Genomic DNA, 25,887 nt, shown 5'->3' on the forward strand with positions numbered 1-25,887 from the left:
CTTCAACCTCATGTGTGTCACAAGCCCACAAAACACTATTTTTCTGGATCTACCATCAACGCTGCTCTCATCACCAGAAACATTGCTCTACACATCGAAGTGACCGATTGGACGCTCTCCTGATTTGGTGGTCACTACTTGGATTGGATATTTTCACTTTGGGGAGGCTTTGCTGAATTCCTTGGGGATTATTTTTGGACTATCTAGTTGCGCCCTCGTGCTGTTCGGGTTAGGTGGATTATTGCAGACTTCCTTCAACTGAGACTTTCATCCTTCTTCACCTTGTCATCACCTTGCTGAACTCACATAGGTTACGGGACTTCCGGTAAGAGAGGGTAATTGCGGGCGGGTGATTGCTGCACTTTGGTAACTCTGGCTGCTCTCTTGAACCATCGTTTTTGCTTTGTTCCCTTAGCTCTGTTGTCGCTGCACCTGCCTTTTCACTCAAGCCCCTGGCCTGTTAGTTATAGTTTATTTCTACAGGTTGTGCTCTTGGGGGGGGAACATTGCGTTCAAGATATCCCAGAGCAGAGGGGCTCCCAAGGTGGATGCTGATTCTGTATCCTTTATAAGTCTGTATCCTTTTTCAAGTTGTGTTAAAGTGTGACAGGTACAGACTGCTACCAAGTGGGTTTACTGCCAACACCTGTAGTCTTAAATCTTTTGCAGTGTTCCCTAAGGGAACTGCACAGGTTTCTGCCTAACACCCTGCTTCCACTTCCCCGTCGTCTTCCCTCCCGCCTCCCTGCCTGCCCACCTCCCGTGATTGGCGGCATTGCTGGTCATTACTGGCCCCGCGTCCAGCTCCATCCTGTGTCTGCAGTTGTCAGTAGGGGAGGCCAGTCGCTAGCAGTCAACCAGCAGTGACTAAAGAAGGTAGGAGTAGCCCGGGTTAGGTTAGAACCCCACTCCACCATGCAAACCTAACCATTTAGCAGACTCTCAAACTTAGGTGTTTTTCTCCTGTACTCAAAATTGCATTGTGAAAGTATTTAAAATTGCATTGTGAAAATAGTGCCATTCTGTGGCCTTGCCTCCTGGCAAAAGCATTCATCTAGCGAACCTTCTACCACTAAGTGCCTGTCTTGTACAATTTTCAACTTGTCTCATCTCTGTCTCCTCTGCTTGCACCCTGCCCTGTGTCCTTCACTAGTGTTCTCCCCTACCCCCTCCCACTCCCTTCCTCTTTTCTCCTCTCCTCTCCCTACCTACTCTATGGTGCTCTCTCTCTCTCCTATCTTTTCTAACTGCTTCTCTATCGACTATCCTGCTCTCCTCACTAAATCTGGTAGGAAGAAGTTTAAAAAGGACATCCTGGTCTGCAACCTAGGCCTCCTTATCGCTGACACCTATACCAGTGCCTCCTCCAGGCAAACGTTCACCGACATCCTCTTTGTCGTTCCTGCGTCAGACCTATGGACTCTGCATATGGTCTCTGTGCTCTCTCCCTTCTCTTCCTCTCCCATTAATGGTGGCACCCGGTGGGAGGCCCTTCTGGCCGCCTTTCACTCCTCTAAGGTCATCATTAATGTTTACTTGAATGGTACAGTCTTGGTCCAAGGCCCTCAAACCAGCCTTCTCCTCTTTAATAGATGCTTCCCGTGCCTCTGTCCCCCCGCTTTCCCCTCCACGGCTACCTTGCCTACCCCGGCTGTCTCTTCCTTGCCTAACTTGCCCTCTCCTCCTTCCTCTGTTAACGCCCCTTGGGCTACTTCTACACCTCTGCAGGGCGTACCTCTGATTTGGACCCCTCCACGGAATTCTTTCAAGTACGGCAACCTTCTGCATATTGCCACTCTAAACTCTCGCTCAGCTGTCCAATACACCTCTGACATCTGCCGCCTCCTGGAGGAACTTGACCTCAATGTCTTCCGTCTCACTGAGACATGGTTCACGGCCAGCTCTGTCACAAGCTTTGAGACTCTCCTCCCTGATGGCTACAAGATCCTCTCCGCGCCCAGACCCAATCGATCCGGAGGTGTTGTAGCCCTGATCTTTCCCGAGTGGATTCCTGCCTCTGTCATTCCTATGCAGGTCTACTCCTCTTTCAAATGCCTCGACTGCAGGCTCTCTTCTCTCTCTGTCCTGGCCACTCCCTTACTGCGGCTAGCATCTATCGACCACCTGGCCAGATCTCCTCCTTCCTCTCTGAGTGGGCGGACCTCTTCTCCTCCCTCCTGGTCTCAACCACTCAACACCTCCTTCTGGGAGACTTCGACATCCATCTGTATGCTTTCTGTCCTTCCACTGGACTCTTTCAAGATCTTTGCAACTCTCTCTCACTCTCTATTCTCCCCTCTGGCCCAACTCAATCTGCAGGGCACACTCTAGACGTTCTGATCTCTTCAGACATTCTCCTTTCCTCCCATCTCACCCTCTCTACCCCTCAGGCCAAGCTAACCCCAGCACTGCCACCTACCTTCTCGGTTATTCGACCCATGAAGCGTGTGTCCATTGAGACTTTCGAAGCACCTTTCCCACCCCCCACCCATGCCTCTTTGGCTGACTCACACCCTGACACAGCCCTTTCAATGCTCCACTCTGCTATATCTGATACTCTTGATGATCTTGCCCCTGTCATGAGGATCCGCTTGAAGTCCAAAGCCAAGTGCAACTCTTGGTATGACTCCTCTGACAAACTGGCCTGCAGCCTGCTCCAAAGGCAATACCGGCTCTGTCTACACCAAGCAGAGAGTCCTCATCCAAGCCTGCATCTCTGTGGCATCTAACAACTCTGCAGAACTCTTTAAAATCTGCAAGGAGCTGGACAAACCTGCTGCAGTCTCTACCTTCCCTGTCCCCTCCCAGACCCTCTGCACGGCCCTGGCTTCTCATTTCATCTCTAAAACTCAGGACATCTTGTCCTCTCTTTCTTCCGCTCCTCCTCCTCCCTTTACTCCCTGCTCTTCCTCTGGCCTGTCTTCGGCCACCTCCCCTTTCTCCTTCTCTGACTTTCCCCAGTTCTCCCCAGATGAAATTTCTAGACAAGTCTGATCTATGAAGGTCACGTCATAACAGGTTGAGCCCTGTTCCTTCAAAACCATCAAGGACCACATTAACACCCTGGCTTGTTATCTGGCTGATTTCTGCAAGCACTCCTTCGCCACTGGAGTCTTCCGCTCCCCCCGAAGCATTCCCTTGTGCACCCTCTTATTAATTAACTGTCTGCCGACCCTTCCTGCCCAGCTAACTATCGGCCAATCTCCATCACTCCTTTCCTGGGCACATTCCTGGAAAAGCTGGCCATCTCCCAGCTTAATCTCCAAAATCTGTTGGTTGTCTCCACGACCATCAGTCTGGCTTCAGAGCTGCCAGAAGCACAGAAACTGCTCTCCTGAACATCTGTGAAGACCTGCTCTCCAACCTCTATTCCAACACCCCCTCATCTTACTTGATCTCTCTTCTGCCTTTGACACAGTCAACCAGGCCATCCTGCTCAACCATCTCCGTGATAACCTGGGCATCACCGATCAGGCCCTTGCTTGGCTGACCTCCTTCCTCTCCGATCGATCCTCCCAGGTCCAACTTTGGTCCTTCCTGTCCTCTATCTCTACCTGCGATGTACCCTAGGGGTCTAACCTCTCTCCCTGGCTCTTCAACCAATGCCTGGCACTTCTTGGCCACAGTATTGCTGCTCTCTGCCCCAGCTTTCAGTGCTATGCGGATGACACTCAGCTTATTTTCATGCTCCGTTCAGCCACCTCTTCTCCCTCGCTCATCGCTGTCTGCCCGCCATCCAGGAGTGGTGTGCCGCCAATGATCTCTGCCTTCATGCCAGCAAGACTGAGATTCTCCTCATTGGCACACCTGCTCCCTCCTTTCCTGTCACTCTCTGGCTGGCCTCTCTTGGCCCTCTTCCTGCTCCCACCTGTGAGGCTAAAAACCTCATTGTCATCTTCGACTCCACACTTTCTTTATCTCCTCACATACCTGACATCTCTAAGAAGTCACCTGCACCAACTACGCAGATGACACCCAGATACTCCTACCCCTATCAGGTACCTACAACACAGATGTAGCCCGGATCAATGAAATCTATACCATCATTCAGGCATGGATGGCACTCCACGGCCTCTGCCTGAATGATAAGACCGAAATTCTCCTGGTCGGATCACACACCAACCTACAGAAACTCAGCCCAAACTATATTAACATCTGCATAGACGGGAACAACATACCCATTGCCAAAGATGTAAAAACTCTAGGATTTTACTTCGATGCAAATTCCAAATTTACTAAACACATGAATATGACTGCGTCAGCTACCGCCTACACAGGCAAGCTGATCAGGGTGTGCAGACCCCTACTATCAACTAATAGTTGTCTTATACTAGCCAGAACACTTATGGAAACAACTGGCTATTGCAACAGCCTCTACCTAGGCTCTAATAAGTCCATCCTGAACAAAATACAGATACTGCAAAATAATGCTCTCAGAGCTGCCCTAAACATAACCAGAAGAGAGCACATATCAGCAACTAGAAAACTCTGCAAATGGCTCGCCATACAAGATAAAATCAACTTGAAAACTCTCTGCCTCACCCATAAAGCACTTAAACACAGAGCCCCACCCTACCTGACTGTTAAATTCACCCTGAGATCTTCCACCCCTACCACGAGATCCTCTAATACTTCCGGCCTTTTAGTACCAAGATACAACCTCAAAAGAGCTGGCAGCTCCAGCTTCCTGTTCTGGCCCCCTAACTTTGGAACACACTCCCACAGGACATAAAAACTATCCAAGTATTCGAAAAATTCAGAAGCTGTGCCATCACCTGGCTACTCAATAAGAACAAACCTTTATCTCCATTTTAGCCTTTTGTACTTAGCCTGCTCATATATGTCCTCACTTTTTTCATCTATGACTTTACCTATGCTTGCACCACAGCACGGATTGAATGTAATGCCTTGTATACTATGTCATCGTACTATCCTATACATTCTACATTAAGTGACCTCTGTACTCGTCAAAAGGATGTAACATGTAACCACACTTATCTACTAGCATCCAGATACCCACGGGTCAGGCGGGCTATATAAATAAAATAAACAAACAACCACTACCAGCTGCACCTCCTCAGAGGTATTCTTCCTTTCCTCTCCTTCCCCCAGAAGCTCACTGTCTCAAGAGCTCTGGTTCTCTCCACGCTGGACTACTGCAACAGCCTCTTTCTAAATCTACCTGCCTCTACTCTCCGCAAATCATCCAAAACAGGATTGCGAGACTTGTCATTGGCCTCAAGCCCAGGGATGTATCTCTCCAGGACTGAAATCTCTGAACTGGCCCCCAGTGGCGGAGAGGATTCAGTTCAAAACCCTCTGCATTATCCACAAGGCCTTCTGGGGCCTGGGACCTCAATATCTTCAACTCCCTCTTCCTAAATATCTTCCTTCTCGAGCTCTTTGCTCATCCACCTCCAACTCCCTCAGGGTTAGTTGCTTCTCCAAGCAGCGAGTTGGTGATAGATCTATTTATTCAGCTGGGGCCTCCATCTGGAACAGCTTCCCTGCCTCTCTGAAACTTGAGGAGAACCATCTCCGGTTTCGGAAGCAACTCAAGACCTTCCTCTTTTCTTCCGCTTTCTCTCCCCCTCTCCTCTGCTGATCTTCTGGCTGAATCTGAAACTGCACTGGTTATCTGGATACCCTCTGATCTTGGGCCCAGGTCCCCCCCACGACAGTTGCACACCTGCACTGCCCCCCCAGGCAAACCTTGCACCCGGGGACTGTTTCTGTATCCCTACTGCCCCTACTAGCACTTGACACCTGATCTCTGCACTTACCCTTGCACTTGTCACCAGCTGGCTGCACTTTTATTTATTGTTTTAATTTATTTTACTGTTATCCTATGTTCTGCACTGCCCCATCCCCTTTACCCCTGCACTTTTCCCCTTCCTCCCCTCCCCTGCATTTGTGTGATCTCAATGTCACCTGGCCTAGTAGGATCACTGTCTGTCTTTCCTCTGTCCCCCCCTTGCCTCGTGGCACCTTGAAACACTTGTGTATAGGCACGTTATAAATGCCATATCATATCTTATCAATGGGGACGTGGAAATATGCATCCTCCAAGTCCGACGTCAAGAAGTCTCCTTTTTCCAGTTGGCCGAGCACGTGCTGCAACATGGTCATCGTGAATTTCTGGGACTTTTATTTCTTAAGACATCGGAGGTCCAGGATGGGCCTCCAGCCCCCTGTCTTGTTTCTGACTAGAAGGTATCTGGAGTAAACTCTGGAGCCCCCGGAGCTGTTGGGGAACTAGCTCTATTGCCCCTTTTCATAGCATGGCTCGTACCTCTTCCAGAAGCTGAGGGATGTGCAGCTCCTGTTGAGAAACCGGCAGAATATGAGGCCACCTGTGTTGGAACTCTAAGGTGTGCCCCTTGGCGAGAGCAACCAGCACCCATCCGTTGGTGGTGATCTTTCTCCACTTGCTGACGAACGTCGTCAGCTGGCCTCCGACCGGGGTGCATGAGTGGGGCCCGATGTCTTGGCTAGTTCAGGCTTGCTTGGGTGCCGTCGTACTGCCCTGCGGGTGATGGCGACGCCGTCCTCCACTACCATAGGCCTGGGAGTGGCCTCTGTAGGTTTCTTAAGTTGAGGATCGGGAAGGCTGTCTGTACGACGTGGAGAACCCTTTCAAAGACCTGCTCTATTTTCCCATGGGGGGGCGAGAAGACGACAAGCGGTGCTGTTGGAATGTGCCGAGGGAGCGGCCGTCTCCATATCCGCTATGATGGCCTTGATGGACTCGTCGACGGCCTTCCCAAACAGATTTTTCCCAGGTAAATCACCTTCTTCCCCATGGTGTCCATCCTTTTCCCCTCACTGTTCGGAAGGGACCGGAGATAACGAGGACGGGTTAGCCGACCTGTTCCTTGCAGCCGCCACCAGTGAGTCCGGCGATGGTTGCGACCTCAGGCATTTGGGTGCAGAGTCCGGCACCCTATACTTCTTTTCCAGCCTATCCCGCTTGGCTGGAGTTGTGCAAGGGTTCTTCATAGGGCTACGCCCTCTTCCCAAATATCGTCCAGAAAAGGCACCGCCATCACCGTCTTCCTCTTGGCCTCTCGCCTTTGATACAAGAAGCCCTCCTTCTTGGTTTCCTCGGGCACCAGCTGGAATAGCTTGGAGGCCTTGGGGATCATGGAGTGGAATGAATCCACCTCGTCCGGTGGGGAAACCCTATGCGCGGCATCCAAATGTGGCGACTCACCATCCGCTGCAACTATGTCTTCGTCGTCATCCGTCATTGTGGCTGTATCCATACCAGTTTGGGTCTGCTGGGGGAGTTGGGTCCCGACGCGGTGGGGGAGGTTGATATGGGGGCGTCAGATGACGCTTCCTCTTTTTTTCCAGAGGCTGACCGGGGACGGGGAGGACCACAGGTACCGGTGCCGGAGGCATTCTCATCTGGATCTCTGACACCAAGGTGTGGAGAGTCGACAGAATATCCAAGGAAATGTCCCTCGGCTGAAAAGGCAACACAGGGAAACTAGGTCCTGTGCCGCCGCCATCGTCATCCTCAAGGACCGTATGCATGGACTCTTGATCTTTGTCGTCCATGGACCAGACCTGCATGGCTTGGGAGTCTACATGGGAGGGGCTGTTTAGGGGCCTCCTCGTCCGCCCCCCTTTTTTCCTCCTTGAGGTATCTGAACCGGGACCTGAGCCGGTATCTTCACCCCATCTGGGGTGCCTGCAAACTTTGCAAAAGTCTCTGCGGTGGTGTGTAAAAATCACGTTCTCCCATACAATTTTCTATTCTATTGGCAAAAATCTTGGTGAATATTTTATTCCACATTAAGCACGAAATTGGGTGACAGTTCCCACACTTTGTATGGTTCTTTCCTGGTTTTGGAATTAGTGTGATTAAGGCCTCCATCATTGTAGAGCATATTTCCCCTCCAATAAAATATAATTATATCAGTCACATAGTACAGGGGTCAACCGTTCTAAAAAGGATCTGTAAAATTCAACTGGTAGGCCATCCAAACCTGTTGATATTTCCATTTTTAAGTTGACCAATAGCCGTTACTGTTTCCTCTGCAGCAACTCTAATCAAGAGCACATTTATTCGCAGCCAGGTGTCAGAACGGATATATTAATGTATTGAAAAAAGTATCCAAAGCCGACTGAGGGATTAATATCGTCCTTATAAAGTGATTAACAGAATGATCTAAAACATTGACACATTTCTCCATTTTTTGTTACAGCAATAGCGTTTCCATCTTCTATGCTCCTAACTGGAGACCTTTCCATCTTTCCTTTAAGTTTACTGGCCAGTAGTTTACCCCCCCCCCCACACTGTCACAACATTCCCAATATCTTTATTTAACAAAAAATATCCCTTTTTGTAGTTGATGCTTATTTTACTGTCTAGGACGTCCGTAAGTCTCTTGATTTCAACATAGTCTCAGGCAGTTCTAAATATCACATATTCCTTTTTGAATTTCTGAGTTTAATTTCCAGTGTTGTAATTCCAGCTAACTCCGTTTTCTTAACATATCATGTGCAGCTAATCAGCTCTCTCATCATCACTGCTATAAAACTATCCCATACATAAAACATATTTGTTATATTGCCATTTTCTTCAATGAATTCACAAAACTATCCATGGATGCGCCTGCTGCACCAGTTTGGACACCCTCACCACCAAGTACGTGATGTGGCCCTCCACCTCCATCACTCGATCCCCAAGCGCATCAATGTCTCTCTGATTCGCCAATTCCTCCTTGATGCTGGCTGACTATCTTCACAGTCTCTGTGATGGCCTCTTTAAACTTGGCCAGTGCCGTGTGCAGGTCCTCCTTGATAAATGCCATTGCTCCTCCACCCTTTTCTTCCGGAGTCCTAAAATGAAGATTGGTTTGAGTGTGCCCTCTCTGGTGTGTCTCTGTCTCCAGGGCCTTAAAGTTGGCAACCTTGACCTTCTTCTATGGTCCCATCTACATCTTGTACCTTTCCCCAGCAAGTGGCCTCCGCTCCTGCTTCTCCCCTCTGAGGCCTCCTCCCTTTTGATGGGCTCCTCCTAGCAGCGTTTCTTGCTCTTTTCTGCCTTGTGAGCTGTGCATTCATGCCCCTGGTAAGGGACCATCCCATGTTCCTCTTTCCTGTGCAATCTTCTCTCCTGTCATTCTCTGAGGGTTTACCCAGTCTTATCCCCCCGGTCTATCACCAACCTGGGTCGGGGACTAGCAAATCCCTCACTGGGTGGGATCCTCTACCGCTCTTCTGGTGAGCTTGGCTCTCCCTGTGGCATCCACTTCCTCACCACCTCCCCTTTCTTGTGATCGTTTGCGTTGCTCACCACCTCTGCCCACCTCTTTAGGGGTCCAGAAGGCCTGCGTGTATGTTCCACTTAGAGGTCTTCTACTGCTCTTTCTAGCACCCGGCTTCTTCATTCACGCCACTGGGGTGCCTCAGCTTTTTCAACCCTGCCAGATTGTCTCTCCGGAGACCCCAGGAGCGACAGCCCCTTCAGATTTGTCTCCTCCGGTCCTTCTATGCTCCCGCAGTGGAAGTACCATCACTCTCCGGCCTCCGTTGCCTGGGGACTCCTGCCGGTGCCTGCCGTCCCTCGCCGTCCTTCTGCTCTTGTGATCGCTTTCCCCGTTTCTCTCTTGTGGTGGCTCCAGCCTCTTTTCTCTCTGAGCCCTCTACCCCTGCATGGTCCTGAGGGGACCTCCTCCTCCTTCTATTGTTCCTGGACCACTTGGTAAGCAAGGGGGGGGGGCTCCTGTAGGGCCCTATCAAATGCCTACATTGCAGCTCCCCCTTCAGGGCTCTGCTTGCTGGCATCAGCATCCGGACTCCCTTCTCACTTGTTCCGCTCTCCCTCCAATGGAGGCACAGCGCGGGAGTCCCAGTGTGTCTGCTGGCCTAGACAGATTGTTGCAGCAACCATCAACCCACTCCTTACACTTTGGGGCTCAGCACGCCCACCACCTACTCGGCTACCACCACATCGGCTGGTCCGGCTGCCATCTTCTCCAGGCTGCCCTCCTCGTTCGCTCCCTCTCTCTGCTCGCCGCAGGCTCAGCGGTGCCGCTGGATTGTTCTTTCACCCAGTCGGGGCATGGAACCATCCTCACAGTATTCCCAGTTCTCTGGTAACTCCTGTGGTTGCAGGTATTGAGGAGAACTGTACCTTTATATTTTCATGTGGGGACGTAGCTCATGCCATTCGCCTCCGCTCAGCCCGCCATCTTGGCCACACCCCCGTTCTGGTGCTTTTCTAATCAGGCATATCTTTGCAATGCAAATGAGTGGCTTGTAATTCAGGTAACCAATAATGATGGATCTGGGAGTAAAATGTAATTGTGAGTGGCCGCACTATCAACATGTATTGAAAGTGAGGAGTAATGAGCCATATGCACTAGATATGGACAGTCATAAAAATGTTGAAGGCACAAAAGTGTTTGTCTGGGATTAGTGCAATGTAACTTTAAATAGATGATCAGTCCTGAATCCTGCTTCTGTGCTGCCAACCCTGCAGGACGGGGAACCGCATGAATGTCAGGTTGTTGTAAAGACTCTTATGTCCCCGTGCTGATATGTCAGATATGTCCATGTTGATAGAGCTGGGCGAGTCCAGCTGGGCGAAGGCTGACCCGAGCCCCACCTAGGACTCTGGCCTGACCCGCTCTCGCGCCAGTGACTGCCCAAAGCAGGGGCCAGCCACGAGCCCCACCGGGTGCTCACCCACTCCTATTTAAAAACCAAAAAGAATTAAAAAACACACTTGCGTCTGCCTTTATTCCGTCCGCCTGACCCAAACTTACCCTGACCAAGAGAGCACGTCCTTCTCCACCACTCTCCTTGCTTGCTGCATCCAACAGCTGTTCACCTCTTCTGCCGTGTCATCTTTCAGCACAGCTATTTTACCATGGCGGCACTGTGCTGCTGTGATGCTGCAGACCACATTCTGTACTTTTTTCTTAGGCTATTCATGATGTTGAAAACCTTTATTTAGTGACTTAAAGTTTGTTTTTGAATGTTAAGATAGCAGTGACATCATGGATATAAACACATCTTTAAATGGGCACTCTGTGTTGCTCAATTTAACCCACACAGATTTGCAAGGTAACTGGTGCTTTGCAAGCTCACTGGTGCTTTGCAAGCTCTTTGAGTTGGAAATGTTCCATCATATGATATGATATGATAGGTTATTTACAACGCACTTTAATACCCAGAAGTTTCTAAGCGTGGACCCGGGGATCGAACCTATGTTGCTCCGTGTCATCTTGCTTCCAAGGCGAGCACGTTGCCCCTGAGCTATCCTCCCGAGACATGCATATGAAAGGCCCCGACTGCCACTGACAAAAGAAACGTGTTTGTAACCGGAGCACCTTAACGACATGCAGAGCCACGGATGCTGTGTGTGTGTCTGCCTAGCTGAAACCTTGGAATTTGGCAGTGCTTGAATATCCTGCCTGAGCCGATTCCATCACTGGCTCGGGAGAAAGGAAAAGGGTCAAGGTCGCATTTCTTGAGCCTTTAAACTAATGGTATGCTGTGTAAAAATGAAAAGTGGTACGGCACCAATGATTTATACTACACTTTCATCCCAGAATGTCGGTGAATTGCTGCCCCCTCTCCCACTTTTTGCAGGCACTAAGGCTTCATTAACACTGCCCATGAAAAAATGCAGCCGAGGGCACAAAATACATGTCGTGCAAACGTAGGTAGTAACAGTTAAGGTCACCATCACCTTATTTATGAACTCCATACTAAAGAATAACAGAGTGTCCTAATTCTATACCATAGCTGGTAAGATGGCTCAACGGGTTGAGCGCTCACTGCTACGATCTGTGTGTGATATGAAGGTTGTGGGTTCTGATCCCTGCAAGACTAACTCAACCTTTCATCCTTCCGAGTTAGATAAATGAGTACCAACTTTGTTCGACATTTATCGACATGCAAATATGCTGTACGTACAGCGCTTTGGAAAAAGCATTGTGTGCTACCATTTCCCGGGCTCGGCCCGTGGTGGGCTCCTACAGCCAGGCTCGAGCCCCAGACTCGGCCCTACCCATGAAATGTCAGGCTCCCCCACCTCTACATGTTGAACCCCACCCTGAACCTTTTTTGTCGATGGCTTGTGTATCGGTGTCCCAGAAACTGGGGAATTGCTGGTTGTTCTGTACGTACACGCCATGTCGTCCTAGAAGACTTTAGAAAAGTATCCCTGATGAATTTCTTGAAATAACCGCGAACAGAAAGAAGCATGATGGGATTTAGTTTATATTTTACAAATGTATGTTGTGATATGTGGCAATAAACAGTGGTGATTGATTTTAGTGTATGTGTTATAATGAAATGCACTGTGTTTCAGACTACATGGAAGCACACATTTGGACTGATGTATTTCTTGAGATGCAAAGTACTTGTTTTTTGTAATTAATGTGTTACATGTACATATGATATGCAAACTACTTAAGCAAAAAGACTCGAGCTGCGGGGGAATTACCGACTCAGATAATGCCCCGGGGCCCATAGTTATAGGCCGGAGCTAAACGCCAAATATATTTAAAAAAAATTAAACATACCTTTATGTTTATTCCAAAAGCAGCAAGATCCCTGCGGACGGTATCGCAGGCCTGTAGGAGTGGCTCTCTTTCTCGCAGTAGTTGCAGTCTTTTCTCTTTCTGAGACTGCCTTTCTGCTGCCAGCCCTGCAGTTTGCTCGCTCTCTGGGCCTTCGTGTGTGTCGAGAGCATAATTTCGCACTTTGCTTCGAAAGTCTACAAGTTCGTCTATTACTTTGTTGAGCGTAGCAGAACTTTGGTCTTCAGCAACAAACTGTAAAACAAAATTAGCATTAACGAGCACAAAAACAGGACATGAAGTCCTCTCAACAAAGACTACGTTTGATAATCATTTGTGCATTCACAAACACACAGCCACCAGAGCCAATCAATTGTAATGACCATAGTGTATGGATTCTCTTTTCTCAAATTGGAAACCACATTTTGACTTCTATTCCCTAATCTGGAGGGCCGTTCTTATATTGGAGAAAGTAGTAATTCCGGAAGACAGCAATGTGGCTGCATCCTTGCTGTACTGAGAAAATAAACCTTCCAAAGATGGGTTCATGTCTAACCTTTGGTACTTACTTGCGAGATACACAAGAGTAAGTTACTTATCTACAGTGATGTTCTTTCGAATGGCTATGGTGCACGTCCCATGGTTTCCTTGTCTTTGAAGCATCTTCCAAGCACACACTGGACCAGACGTTTCTCCCGTATCGTTGGCACTACTTGCACTGGAACCAACATCCTATCTATATATATTTATATATATATATTCACTGAAAAAACGTTGTTAAAGGGACATTATGGTTAAGTTGGACTAATAAAAACCTATGAAATTCAAAGAAAAAACTTTGTTAAACGGATGTTATGGTTCCAAGTAAAACCAGAAAACCCATGAAATTCGCCAGTTATGGTAAGCTAAGCAACCATAACTCGCGCCACCACCGTGCACTGCTAAGACTAACACCCAGGCCATCAAAGATGACATCACAAATGTCATTGTGGTCATGGCCAGTAGCCAAATTGTCCGGATCATGACCTTATTCCATGACCCGGACAATCTGGCCACTGCCCCCTCAGTCACTAAAGGTATACCGCTTTTTTTTGTAGCTACATTATGACACTTGTCAAATAATAAAACACTGGCACATTTGCAAAACCATGCTTGTAGGTCCTTACCAATGCTCCTTACGCAAGTTTGCTGGAAATACACCCATGCTTTATTTTTTCAAAAGTATCAAATGTATGCACATACAATCGTCATAAAACCTAGCCCCCACTTGACAAAATCCATTCAGACTTTACGAAAACATCTAAATCTAGATCTATAATCTTTTTGCAAACCTTTGTGTAGATTTTTCAAATGGCACCACATTTATAAGCCTTTACAATATTTTGGGACCCCCACTCTAATTTTGCTCCCTCTCGACAGAATCCCACCAAACTTCGCAAAAACATGTATGTCTTGATCTATTATCAGTTTGCCAAATAAAGTGTAGATTCGTCAAATGGCACCTCATTTATAAGCCTTTACATTATTTTGCGACCCCCTCTAATTTTCCCCCCTCATGACAGAATGCCACCAACCTTTGCATACAAACCAGAATCTGGTCAGGAATATACATGCAAAATTTCATGCAGTTCCATTAAGTGGCGCCAAAGTTATAAGCCATCCAAGAACTGCATTTCACCAACCCTGTAATGCCAAGGTGTTCGCAAACTTTCACAGGACTGTTCGTGAACATCTGAACTGTTCGCGGACTTTCGCGGCAAAAAACACCCGTGTTTTTTTTGCTTCTTGCAGCCATATCCCATCCCTTCCTCATCACCCCTCACCTCCCCAGAGATTATTTAATAGGTTTGACAATTGGAATGCTGTGTTTTTTCATATGTTTTTACCGCAATGTCCGCAGACAGTGGCGAAGACTGAAAATCCAAGATTGCGGTTGTTTCCAAAAATCAGACGCACTTCACGCTCCTCACCATCCAATCAGTGAACACGTTGCATGTCCGCAGACATGACGCAAGCCGATTAGCCAATCAGGACACTATCCGCGGAGCAAACAGGGAAGTGTGTCCGCGGACCGGACATAGATATCACTCATTTTTTGTGACCTACTTTTTGGTCATTTTTTTAAAAACTACTGGATGGCTTTTCCGCAAATTTGGTGAAAATCCGTCCAGCGGTTTGGGCTGTAGGTGTGAGCAAAGTTTTTTCCCCATTCAGTCTATGGGAAAAAAGACATTTTGGGACCCCCCCTTATAACTTTGCCCCCCCTGGACCAAACCTCACCAAACTTTGCAAAACAATTCAGGCCATATACTTTTTTTGCAAAGTTTGCTGGATGGCTTTGCAACTTTGCAAAACAACTTTGCAAAACAATTCAGGCCATATACTTTTTTTTGCAAACTACTGGATGGCTTTTCCGCAAATTTGGTGAAAATCCGTCCAGCGGTTTGGGCTGTAGGTGTGAGCAAAGTTTTTTCCCCATTCAGTCTATGGGAAAAAAGACATTTTGGGACCCCCCCTTATAACTTTGCCCCCCCTGGACCAAACCTCACCAAACTTTACAAAACAATTCAGGCCATATACTTTTTTTGCAAAGTTTGGTGAGGATTCGTCAAGGGAGAGCTAAGTTATAAGCCGCCCAAAAAGTGCTCTTCCTATGGCATTAGCAATTTACCATAAGCTGTGTAATATATACACACATATATATTTATATACACACACACATTATATTGTAGTGCGGCAGCTGCCGCACTATAGTTGAGTATTGAGTTCTATAGGAAACCTGAAAAATGAATTGCTAATTACTTTGACTGGTATGACGGATTTTGCTGACATTTTACAAACAAAATTGTAGTCATGTCCAAACCTCCCCCACCCCCGCCCCACCCAAACTCCCTGGACATTTTGGGAAAAATCTGTTAAAAAATAAAAAAGTTATTATGAAAGTAAAAAACACTGTTTCGGGCTGGTCCCCATTCATTTCCCCCATACAGAAAAAGTCAAATATTTGCTCAAGAGCACAGCCAAAACCACTGGACTGAATTGGACCAGGTATGAAACAACTTGGGCACGAAGTATTAACTATTTCCGGGAGGGGTCTGGGGTTATTGCGATCAGTAGTTTAAAAACGATTTGACGGAGAAGCAGGTACTCCAGTCTCCCAAAATTATAGCTATATGTCCCATGGTGCTTTGCAGCAGAGAAGCCGACAGGATTTTCAGAAATGAAAAAGCAGCCATTTTCCCCCAAAATTCTATTGCTAACAACTTTTGACTTGCTGGATGGATCTGGATGAATTTCTCAATACAAAAAGTTTGTCAAGTCCCTCTATCACCCCACAAACTGCCAATTTTGGGACCAACACATTATGAAATAAAAAAGTTAATAAGCATACAAAACACCACAGTTTCAGCCCACTCATTTTCCCATAGAGAAAGTGCAATTTTTGAACAGCTGTAGCATGAAAACCTCTGGGCAGATCTGGACCAAGTAAGACGCAGTGTGGGCACAAAGCACTGACTGAATTTCCTTGACTGGTTTGGGGTAAATTCATCCAGTAGTTTTTTAAATATTTGACACAGAAGGGGTGCCTCTTGTTCCTTAAAACATTTATATCAGCCTTGGTCCTTATTACAGCAGAGAGCCTGAACGAGACTAATAACTTTTGACTTGCTGGATGGATTTGGATGACATGGTCTATACCAAAGGTTTGTCAAAGCCCCCCAACCCAAATTGGACATTTTGGGAGCAAATCGCTAAAAATGAAAACGTTATTAAGAAAACAAACATGCAGTTTTCATCCTACACCCATTCACTTTCCTATAGAGAAAAAGTGCAGTTTTTGAACAGCAGTTGTGTGAAAACCGCTAGCCAGATTTGGACCAAATAGGAAACAATTTGTGCACAAAGCATTGACTAAATTTCCTTGATGGGTTTGGGGTAAATTCATCCATTAGTTTTTAAAATATTGGATAGAGACATGGTGTGCCCTCCCGTTTCTTAAAACCTTTATATATCAGCCCATGTGCTTTGCGGCAGAGTCTTTTCAGAAATGAAAATCCGCCTTTTTTTATGCCATATGCAATTGATTCCAACCATATTACTGGGAGAAGCCACAAATAAAAGAACTCAAACCGCTATTTGGAGGTGGAAAAAGGATCCCATAGAACTTTGGAATGAAATCCCCAACGACTTTAGAGAGTCCAATAACATTCCCAACTTCAGAAAGAGACTTACAACTCTTCCGGTTATGGCGGGGGCGCTGTTGCGCAGCTAAGGAAATGGCCGCTGCCTGAAAAGCTCAGTAGACGGCACGAAAATCCTTTTAAATATCCTGCAACTTGTTGCCTTGTTCTCCCACGGGAACCCGTGGCATCGATCTGTGACTGTGGGGGGCAGCACTAGAACACAGAGGCGAATGAGAACAGATCTCCAGTGAGGCGAGCAGAGAACAAAGCTGCTCCGGGCCAACATCCCGGCCCCTGAATGGCCTGCTGTGAAGAGACGACCCGGGACGAAGATCGCCTGGGTGACAATGTCCTGTAACAGTGATCGGCCACCAGCACCGAAATGGCACACAAGGGTTGCATGGCCCCGGCTCCCTACAGCAGTGAAGCTGGCACACTATGAGACGTCCTTTTCCCCGTGGTGGCACACGGACGGACCGGGGTGGAAGGCACGGAAGACCGTTGCAGGTGCAACCTCCTTGGAGGCACCCCAGACACGTTGGAAGCTAAAGAACACCATTTGAGCACACAGGTGAGGCCCCTGCTACCACGACCCCCCAGATATCGGATCTTGGAGTGAGGGCTCCGCCAGCTCCTCAACCCCACATCAGAGCGGGAGAGGAAGCCCACCTCCAACATGGCTGTATAGCCTCAGCGGAGCGCCACCTCCGTGTACAGCTTCCCTTATTCCCTGGGGAGAGTTTATCTACGCCGGGAAGACACTGGATCCGGCAATCAGTAACCAATAGCGCCCTAGAGTACTATCTTTTAGCCTCCCTCTGGCCACCAGCACATAAGGCCGTCCAGGAACGTGTAAACCCCCCAGTTTATGCTCTTTGCCAACGCCAGTTGGGGGAATTAATCTGTGACCAGGGGAGAAGAAAAGAAGCTGCAGGACCCCGGGGGCGCTGTGCTGTGGATCCTACACGGTTGGCCTTGAAATATTACATCAAAGGCCTTGCAGTGAAGAGAGAATGGTGACTGCGGCATAACTCAAAGCCGGACGACAAAAAGTGCGCAGTTCAGAACTTCACTAGAACCTGCATCACCCCTTATTGCTTCCCTTTTGGGTGCCATGCTGACAAAGGAGGCGCCGGCCCAGTGGACAGTGCAGCAAATCTCCTGTGCAGGCCCATCGCAACATACTTATCTTCCAGTGGGAGGTGCTCCTAAACTAGACCCAGCATGGACCTACATACATATCTCCATATCCGGCCGATAAAGACTGTCATACTTTGGGTGCAACTACCCACAACCCTACGACAAAACTGGACATTGGCCCGACAGGCCGCTCCGCACTCATCGGGGGCCCCTTGTTGCTCACCATAACAGCGTGCCGCAAGACCCAACCTTATGACCCGAACAAGTGGTGAGTCGCAGTGGAAGCTACATAATGGTCAACCCTAAAAAAACAGGCTAAAATGGACCAATTTGCCCAGTCAGATCAATCACAGCCCTCTCTGCCTTCAGAACAGAACTATGCCCCAGCCCGGGTAGATATGACTGCCTTAAACCAGACTCTGATGGACTTGAAGAGTGGCACGGACAATTTAGGGGCAAAGATCGATGCCCTTACCTGCAAGGTTGATGTCTCTGCCATACAAATTGATAAACTTTGTAGCCGAATGACCGAGGCACAACAAAGGATAGGTGAGGACGAAGACAAAGTGGCCATCCAACAGCGGGAAGTGGCTGAGCTGCAACAAAAAGTCAAGAAAGTGGTGGCGAAGAATGAGGACCTGGATGGTCGATCCAGCCGAAACAATATCCGCATTCTGGTAATACCAGAATCCACACCAATTGATAATGTGGAGATGTTTGTGGAGAAACTGCTGGTGGAGATCCTGGGGGACCCCCCCACTCACAAACATGTACATGGTGGATCGAGCACATCGATCGTTGGCAGAAAGACCTCTCCCTGGGGCCACGGAACGTCCCATCATTGCCACAATATTCAGCTATCGTGACAGGGACATCCTGCTACGCTCTGCCAGAGACAAGAAGCTGCGGTGGGGGTTCGCCACAATTAGGCTCTTCCCAGACTTTAGCCCACTGATTCATGAACCACGCAAGACCTTTCAATCCGTAAAAAATACCCTACGAAGAAAGAAAGGTACTCCATGAAATACCCGGCCAAGCTAAGGGTGCTCTATAACGGTTTGGTGACCTCCTTCACCTCTCCGGAAGCAGCTGAGCACTGTGATGAATCTTCCGGACCCTGGAAGATTGCCTCGACACTCGCCCTGAAGTCACCTTTGCATTCTATTTTGAACTACCGTACAGCTGCCTCAATAGTTCACATTGGAGGTTCCGTGGGCAAGTGAGTGGCCGTTGCCATGAGGAGCAAACTGGCTGCCCACGGCACCCCGATATCCGCAGGCACTGTTGAGGGTCTGTTTATGAGGACTGTTTGGGAGGGGGGGGTATGGATGCCGGTAGGTTTATGTTTCTGGCGTGGGTGGGTACTGAGGTGTGCACCAATAAGAGTTTATTCAAGTTAGTTTGTACTGGAAATAAGGGGAGGGCTCAGAGTTCAGTGCAAGGAAGACCGATCCACACAACATACCATAGAAGCATGCCGCCCATTTACCAAAGTACGGTCCAACCATGTGGGACCTATAGTCCTAGGAACTCCTCTTTATTGCCGTACCATGGGAACACCTAAAGCAGGGGAGAAATTGGACAACGTATTGTCAGTAATGTCATGGAACATACGCAGGTTTACTAATCAGAAGAAAGCTTAATAGCAAATTATAGCAAGAAACATAATATAAATAAACTATGTCTACAGGATACGCACCTAGCTCGGGGTGCGGCCCTCCCCAGGTTGGCGGGCTGGGGGTCCACAGATACTGCTCCTCATACACCACGCACTCTAGAGTGATGGCCACATACATACACTGCTCCTTGGAGTTCAAGTTGCACGAAGAGATTGGTGATGAAGAAGGGCGCTATATTATACTAGCCGGGGAAATCGCCGGATTAAAGATTCTGTCGATAAACATATACGCACCAAACACGGACTTCCCTGATTTTTTTCACCAGTGTGCCAATCATATCCACAAGTTTCCGGACTATGACATCATTTGGGTAGGCGATTTTAATATGGCCATCACGTTAGAACTTGGTAGGTCCACTACAGCACAGCAAACACTATCACAAGCAGCCCAGGCGTGTACCGCTGTGGCAAACTATCATGATTTCCATTATATATGCGAGACAAGCACCCTGCTGACAGGAAATACTCCTTTATTTCCAACGTCAATGCTAGCTCCTCAAGAATCGATTACATTGTGACCACCCCCCCTGGCTGGAAGCATGGTGGAGGCTAATATACTTCCCCAATCTCTTTCGGACCACTCCCCAGTGTTGATCCGCATTGCTGGAATAGCAGAGCCCCCGAAGCAGCTGCAATGGCAATTCAGAGCCGGTGCCCATGACGATGTTGCGTTCCGTGGGGAAATTGGTTACGATATACAGACTTACTTTCAAATTAACGAGGGCTCGTTCGCTGATCCGGAGGTGATCCGGGAGGCCTTTAAAGTGTATGCTAGGGGATGTTGTATATCAAAAGAAGGGGGTGTTGAAAGCCCAAGTAAATCCATGCGGGTGCTGGCAGCGACCAGCAAGCAATTAGAGACCCAGCACTGGACCCATGATACGCCCAAGGTGCGTGTTAGGGAGAATTCTGGTTTTTATGGATAATTTCCCTCACCTAGTGATCCCCCAGCAGCTTTGCTGGACTTTTGGAGTTAATTGTTTCACTTGGTAAGAGTGTTAGCTTTTCCCCCACTCTTACCCATGTTTTGCCATGTGTATTTCATCTGTTTTTGTGATTGTGGACTGTGGAGTACACCACTTCAGTAGCCCCCTTCTTTTGTGTGTTACATAGCACCTTCAGTGCAGTGACACAGGGTTGTCTTTTAGACTTCCCACCAACTCCGTTTCTGAGGCTGACTACTGTCCCCCAGAAAAGGGTACAGTTGTCATTAACTTTACTTTGTCATTTTACCACAGATCCAGTACACCCCATCTTACATGGAGTACTGGAAAGGATTACTCCGTATCCTTTTTTATCGGTACCTCCTAGAGCCTTGTTTCGCTCTTTTAACATTTAGACGTGGCTGGTGGCAGTGGTATCTACCCTAACTTTTCTACCGCGATTATACTATATAAACGTGGTATTTTTTTAGGCTATTATATTAGCCTCGAACTTTAACCCGCTTGACCAAATACTTTTTCTTTTGGCTCTGGTCGGGTTTAATCGCCATTTCTTTTTGTTAAAGTCCTTCTTGTGTTTTACTTTGCGCGGCAAACCAGGTTTGCCTCCTTTGTTCACTGTCTTTTGGCGGGCTTCTGCCAAGAAGCCCTCATCTAAGCGCCTGGGTGTCTAGGTGGGCTGAATGTGAGGGAGGGGTGTAGTCACCCCATGCACAGGGTATCCTAGAAAACCCAAGTCACACTTTGCCATGATTGGCTGAGGTGGTTGTCTGGGCTGGACAACCCCCTGCTGCGTGTTTGACAGCCAGGCTGTGTGAATGGGGGATTTTCGCATAAAAGGCAGGTTTCTTGGGCTAGAAGTCAGAGTCGCCACTGGAACTACAAGGAAGAGAAGCGGAGAAGACGACGGCTGCTGCAACTACCCCGTCCGGGTGAAGCCCTGCTGCAGTCTTGAGCTATCTACCGTTCGATGACCAGAGAAGATCCAGTCCGGAGTCTTCTTCCCTTGAGCCTGGTGGGGTCAACCAGCTCATCTTCCACAGCCAGAGGATCCTCTTCTTGGTCGAAATCGCTGCACACTGCTGTAGTAGTCCGGATAGCCATCTGAAGAGCCTCTCCTGTTTTCAAGGAGCGCACCTTTTATTCACTGTCGCTGCTGCCAGCCTCATCCCTGTGTGGTGCAGACCCCTCCAGACGTCCTCCTTCACACCGAAGCTCCAGGAAACAACCAGGAACAACTGCCGTGGCACCAGCTTCTTCATTGAATAAGGTACTGTGTTCTGCTTGAGGAATTAGGGTGCACCCCTTTTCTTCGCCTCCAAGGCTTGCCCTTGTTTTCCCTCCTCCTTATAACTTTTGCTTCCTCTGTTGACAATATCTAAGTACTCCTGGCAACGTTGAATCTCAAACTATCCGACTGTGTGATCCTCGACAACAGGAACCAGGTTCCACTTGACACTGGCTCCGGCCTATTAACTCTTGAATTTCTGTCTATGAGTGTTCTCGGATTCTGTCTGCCTTGACAAAAGTATTGCCTATGATTTTTGCCCCCAACTCTCTCTGGTTAACTCAGGTGCTAAGTGTGTTTTTGCCCCGGTAACATTTCTTGCCACGGATACGCGTTTCTTTAGTAAGACCGAACTGTCATTACTGTCAAAAAGTGATTGCAAGTGTATTCCCGGTAACGTCTTTTGTTTCACAACACCGGTCCGTTAAAACATAGGGTACTTACCTTGAGTTAGAGTGTACCACAATTAATTGGTTGGTTGTAGTGTATTTTACGTGTGATTTTTAATTAATAGAAGTGTTGTGTTTATAACAAATGGTTTAAAAATAAATGTACTTATATTTTTTACCTGAAACCTTGAGTCAGTGTTTGCTTGAGCAACAGTAATTGTGGTCTCTTTGTGTAATCTCTGCTACTGCTCATATACTCTTGAGATAAGCCTGGCTGCTCCACTACTGCTACCACTTTAACATAGTAGTACAGGCTTGTACCAAAGGTAAAACTTGTATTGCCACCTGTGGTCTTAATTGTGTGTAGTGGTCCCTAAGGGCACTGCACAGGATTCTACCTAACAGTGCGCAACACCTTTAGAGCGAAAAGAGAGGAACTGCACCAACTGGCAGTCAGGGAGGAAAGGTTTCTCGGAGGCCAGATTGCTGCGGCAAGCTACGGGGAAGGTGACCACCCCAGTAAGACGCTAGCATGGGCTATTAAACAAGACCATCAAGTGACGCCTAAACGGATGCCTCATTAAAGACTTCGTAGAAATTAACAGCACTTTTCCTGAGTATTATGACTGGCTCTGTACATCTCGTTCCAATGCATGGCATGACATAATACAATATCTAGATAAGATAGCCTTGGGATGACTAGGCCCAGACCAAGGGGAGACTTTAAATGCACCCATAGTGGACGAAGAAATTCGTAAAGCAGTTCTCTCTCTTCCTAGCGGAAAGGCCCCGCGTCTCGATGGATTAACGGCCGAATTTGATAAAACTTACATGAACTACTTGCTGCCATACTTGCGTGAAATGTATGAAAGCGCCCTGTCCATGGGCACCCTCCCGGACTCTACGAGAACTGCCCTGGTAACAGTGCTCTTCAAGCCAGAAAAGGACCCGTGTAAAATGCACATCATACAGGCCATTGTCTCTAATTAACACAGACAACAGAATAGCAAAAATACTGGCGGTCCGACTTCTACCACACATGCCTGCACTGGTCCTCACGGATCAGGCGGGCTTTATCCCAGGTCATTCGACTCAAAATAATCTGAAGCGACTATTCACGCTTATGCATAATGTCGACCTGGAAGTCCCCATGGTGGTGGCGGCGTTGACGCGCAAAAGGCCTGTGACTCCGTGGAACAGCCATTTCTGTTTGAGATCCTCCGCCGCTCCGGATTTGGCCTTACATTCATACGCTGGGTCCGCCTGCTGTACAGTGTCCAGAGCAGCAGTGTATACAAACGGTATGCCATCAGAATACATTTACCCAATGCGGGGAACATGTCAGGGATGCCCCCTTTCACCATTCCTGTTTGCCCTTGCAGTGGAACCACTGGCCTGTTATATACGAGCATTCCACGCACATCGAGGCATACTAATACATTCACATCTTACTGTGGTTACCCTATACACAGACGATATATTACTGTATGTCAAACACCCTAGGCTGAACTTACCCCCACTGATACAAGAGAGAAGTAAATTTGGAGACCTCTCGGGGTTAAGAATAAATTGGAATAAGTCTGAGGTATTGCCCTTGACCCCATGCATTCATCAAAACAAGCAGATGTATGTGTTAGGCAGAAACCTGTGCAGTTCCCTTAGGGACCACTGCAAAAGGCTTAGGACTACAGGTGTTGGCAGTAAACCCAATTGGTAGCAGTCTGTACCACCCAGAATTACCTGGTTGCTGTGGGCTGAGCAGCCAGACATCTCTCAAGAAGAGTTAGACAGTATATACAGTATACAAGATAGGTACCAAAATACAGTAGCACAAGCAAACACTGACCAGAGCTTTGGTATCAAAGTATATAATTATTTATGTAAAGACACACTTATAGAAACACTCCAGCACTATTATTGTAAGCAAGTTCAAAACACAGTCACTATTAATATATATAAATCCCTTATTCCTTATTAGACCAGTCTTAGTTAACACCACTTATTTTCAGACAGAGGTGAGCGCTTAACTGAAGATGGCACTCCAATAAGTTATCAAAAAAGGGAGGGAAAAGGCAGAAATTAGAAAAGCACACAACACTAATACTTTAGAAGCACCCAGCAAGGCAGGAAAGTCAAAGTCTACTGGTGACCAAAAAGTTCAGAGGCCAGAGCACCAATGCGCCCAAGATCACACAGTTTAAGAGGCTTGAAAAAGTCTTGCAGAGAGTTCAAAAAGGAATTAGTTCAGCTCAGAAAAGTTCAGTTAGCCAGCCTAGGGCCAGTCCAGGTAGCAAGTCGAGGATTTAATAGACACCCCGTACAGACCGTTGCAAGGGAGGCTAGGCGGACACAGTGCCTTTAAAATGGAGAGGATCCTCCAGCGGGGGCAGTTGTTCCTGGCAGCGGGTGCAAGTCGCGGCGTCGTCCAGAGGAAGAGAAGATCTCGATGTGGAGGAAAGCTGAAGGTCGTTGCTCTGCCAGGGAAGAAACCAGCCATGGAGTTCTCCGGTTAAAAGGTACTACCCTTTTATTCGCTGTAGTGGTAAATCGTGGTATCCCGGTTGCCGGGGTGCTTGGCACAGGCAAGGCGGCCACGAGATGATCCGGGAAGGCGAAAAGACGGGCAAACTGGTTATCCTCACCAGTCAAAGGAAGAAGACTCCTCAGAATGAAGATCTTCTCGGTCGTTGGGTTAAGTGGTGAGACGGTACAGCAGGGCTCCACCGGTGGTGTCGTCGTTGCAGGTCGGCTCAGCTTCTCCCCTCCTTGGATTCTTTAGGTCCTGTGGTGACGTCTGAAGTTCCAGTCCCCAAAAGCCCTGCTTTTATGCAGAAAACCCCCATTCATCAGTCCTAGCTGTCACTCAAACATGCATTGTAATCATACAAGAGTGCGACTTGAGTTGCCAAGGCAACTCAGTCCAGGGTACCTAAACCCCCCCCCCCCCCCCCCCCCGTCCCACATATCCTGTAGACCCAGACAGAGTGGCACCACCTTTGGAGGCTTCTGTGTAGAAGCCCGCCAAAAAGTGGAACAAAGGAGGGCTCGACTTGGGTTGGAGTTACAGAGGCGAACACAAACACCATTTTAAAACCGAGTTCTGGCAAAAAGACCCAACTGGGGAATAAATATTAAATAAATAACCCGGCGGTATCTTTAACATTGCACCAAAAAGTGGTGCGTTTAAAATGAATGGGAAAATCCCATAGGAAATATTCCGGTGGAATATTTCGCGTGGTAACCACTGCCACCAGCCAGAAACTCGACTAGGGGGACTGCACAGTGCCCCCTCGAAAAACAGACCCAGCGGCAATCTAATTACCCCTACCAGTACTTCCACAATATGATGGTTTGTACTGGTTCTGTTCCCAATTTAAGACTAGTAAAGTCAATGGTGACTTTACATGCCCGGGAGACAGTAGGCAGTCCCAGGGAATGGAGTCTGTGTGTGGGGGTCACTATGACACCCCTGTGTTACTGCACTGAGGGTGCTGTGTAACACACTTACCAAAAACCACATGAAACCCTATGGAGTAAAAGACCCCATAGCCCATAAAATACATTACAAAGTCAAAGGATATCTCAAATCATGTCTAAGAGTGGGAGAAAGAGAGTCTCACTCTTAGCAGGAGAAAATAATAAACCCCAAAAATCCAGAAAAGCTGCTGGGGGACTCACTAGGTCTGGGAAATTAGCCTTAACAGAGAATTCTCCCTAACAGT

General features: G+C 47.9%; 1 protein-coding gene across 4 annotated transcripts in view; it reads right to left on the reverse strand.

Moving 5' to 3' along the window:
- Nucleotides 1-25,887, reverse strand: part of CARS2 (cysteinyl-tRNA synthetase 2, mitochondrial) — a 1,341,930-nt gene that overhangs the window by 62,963 nt on the left and 1,253,080 nt on the right. For all 4 annotated transcript variants that reach the window (XM_069636755.1, XM_069636758.1, XM_069636756.1 and 1 more), the window contains one exon: nt 12,549-12,800. In XM_069636755.1, the coding sequence (XP_069492856.1) occupies nt 12,549-12,800 (252 nt within the window). The remainder of the gene's footprint in view (nt 1-12,548; nt 12,801-25,887) is intronic.

This window comes from Ambystoma mexicanum, chromosome 7p (genome assembly GCF_040938575.1).
Source record: "Ambystoma mexicanum isolate Mex_15411 chromosome 7p, UKY_AmexF1_1, whole genome shotgun sequence".
NCBI lineage: Eukaryota > Metazoa > Chordata > Amphibia > Caudata > Ambystomatidae > Ambystoma > Ambystoma mexicanum.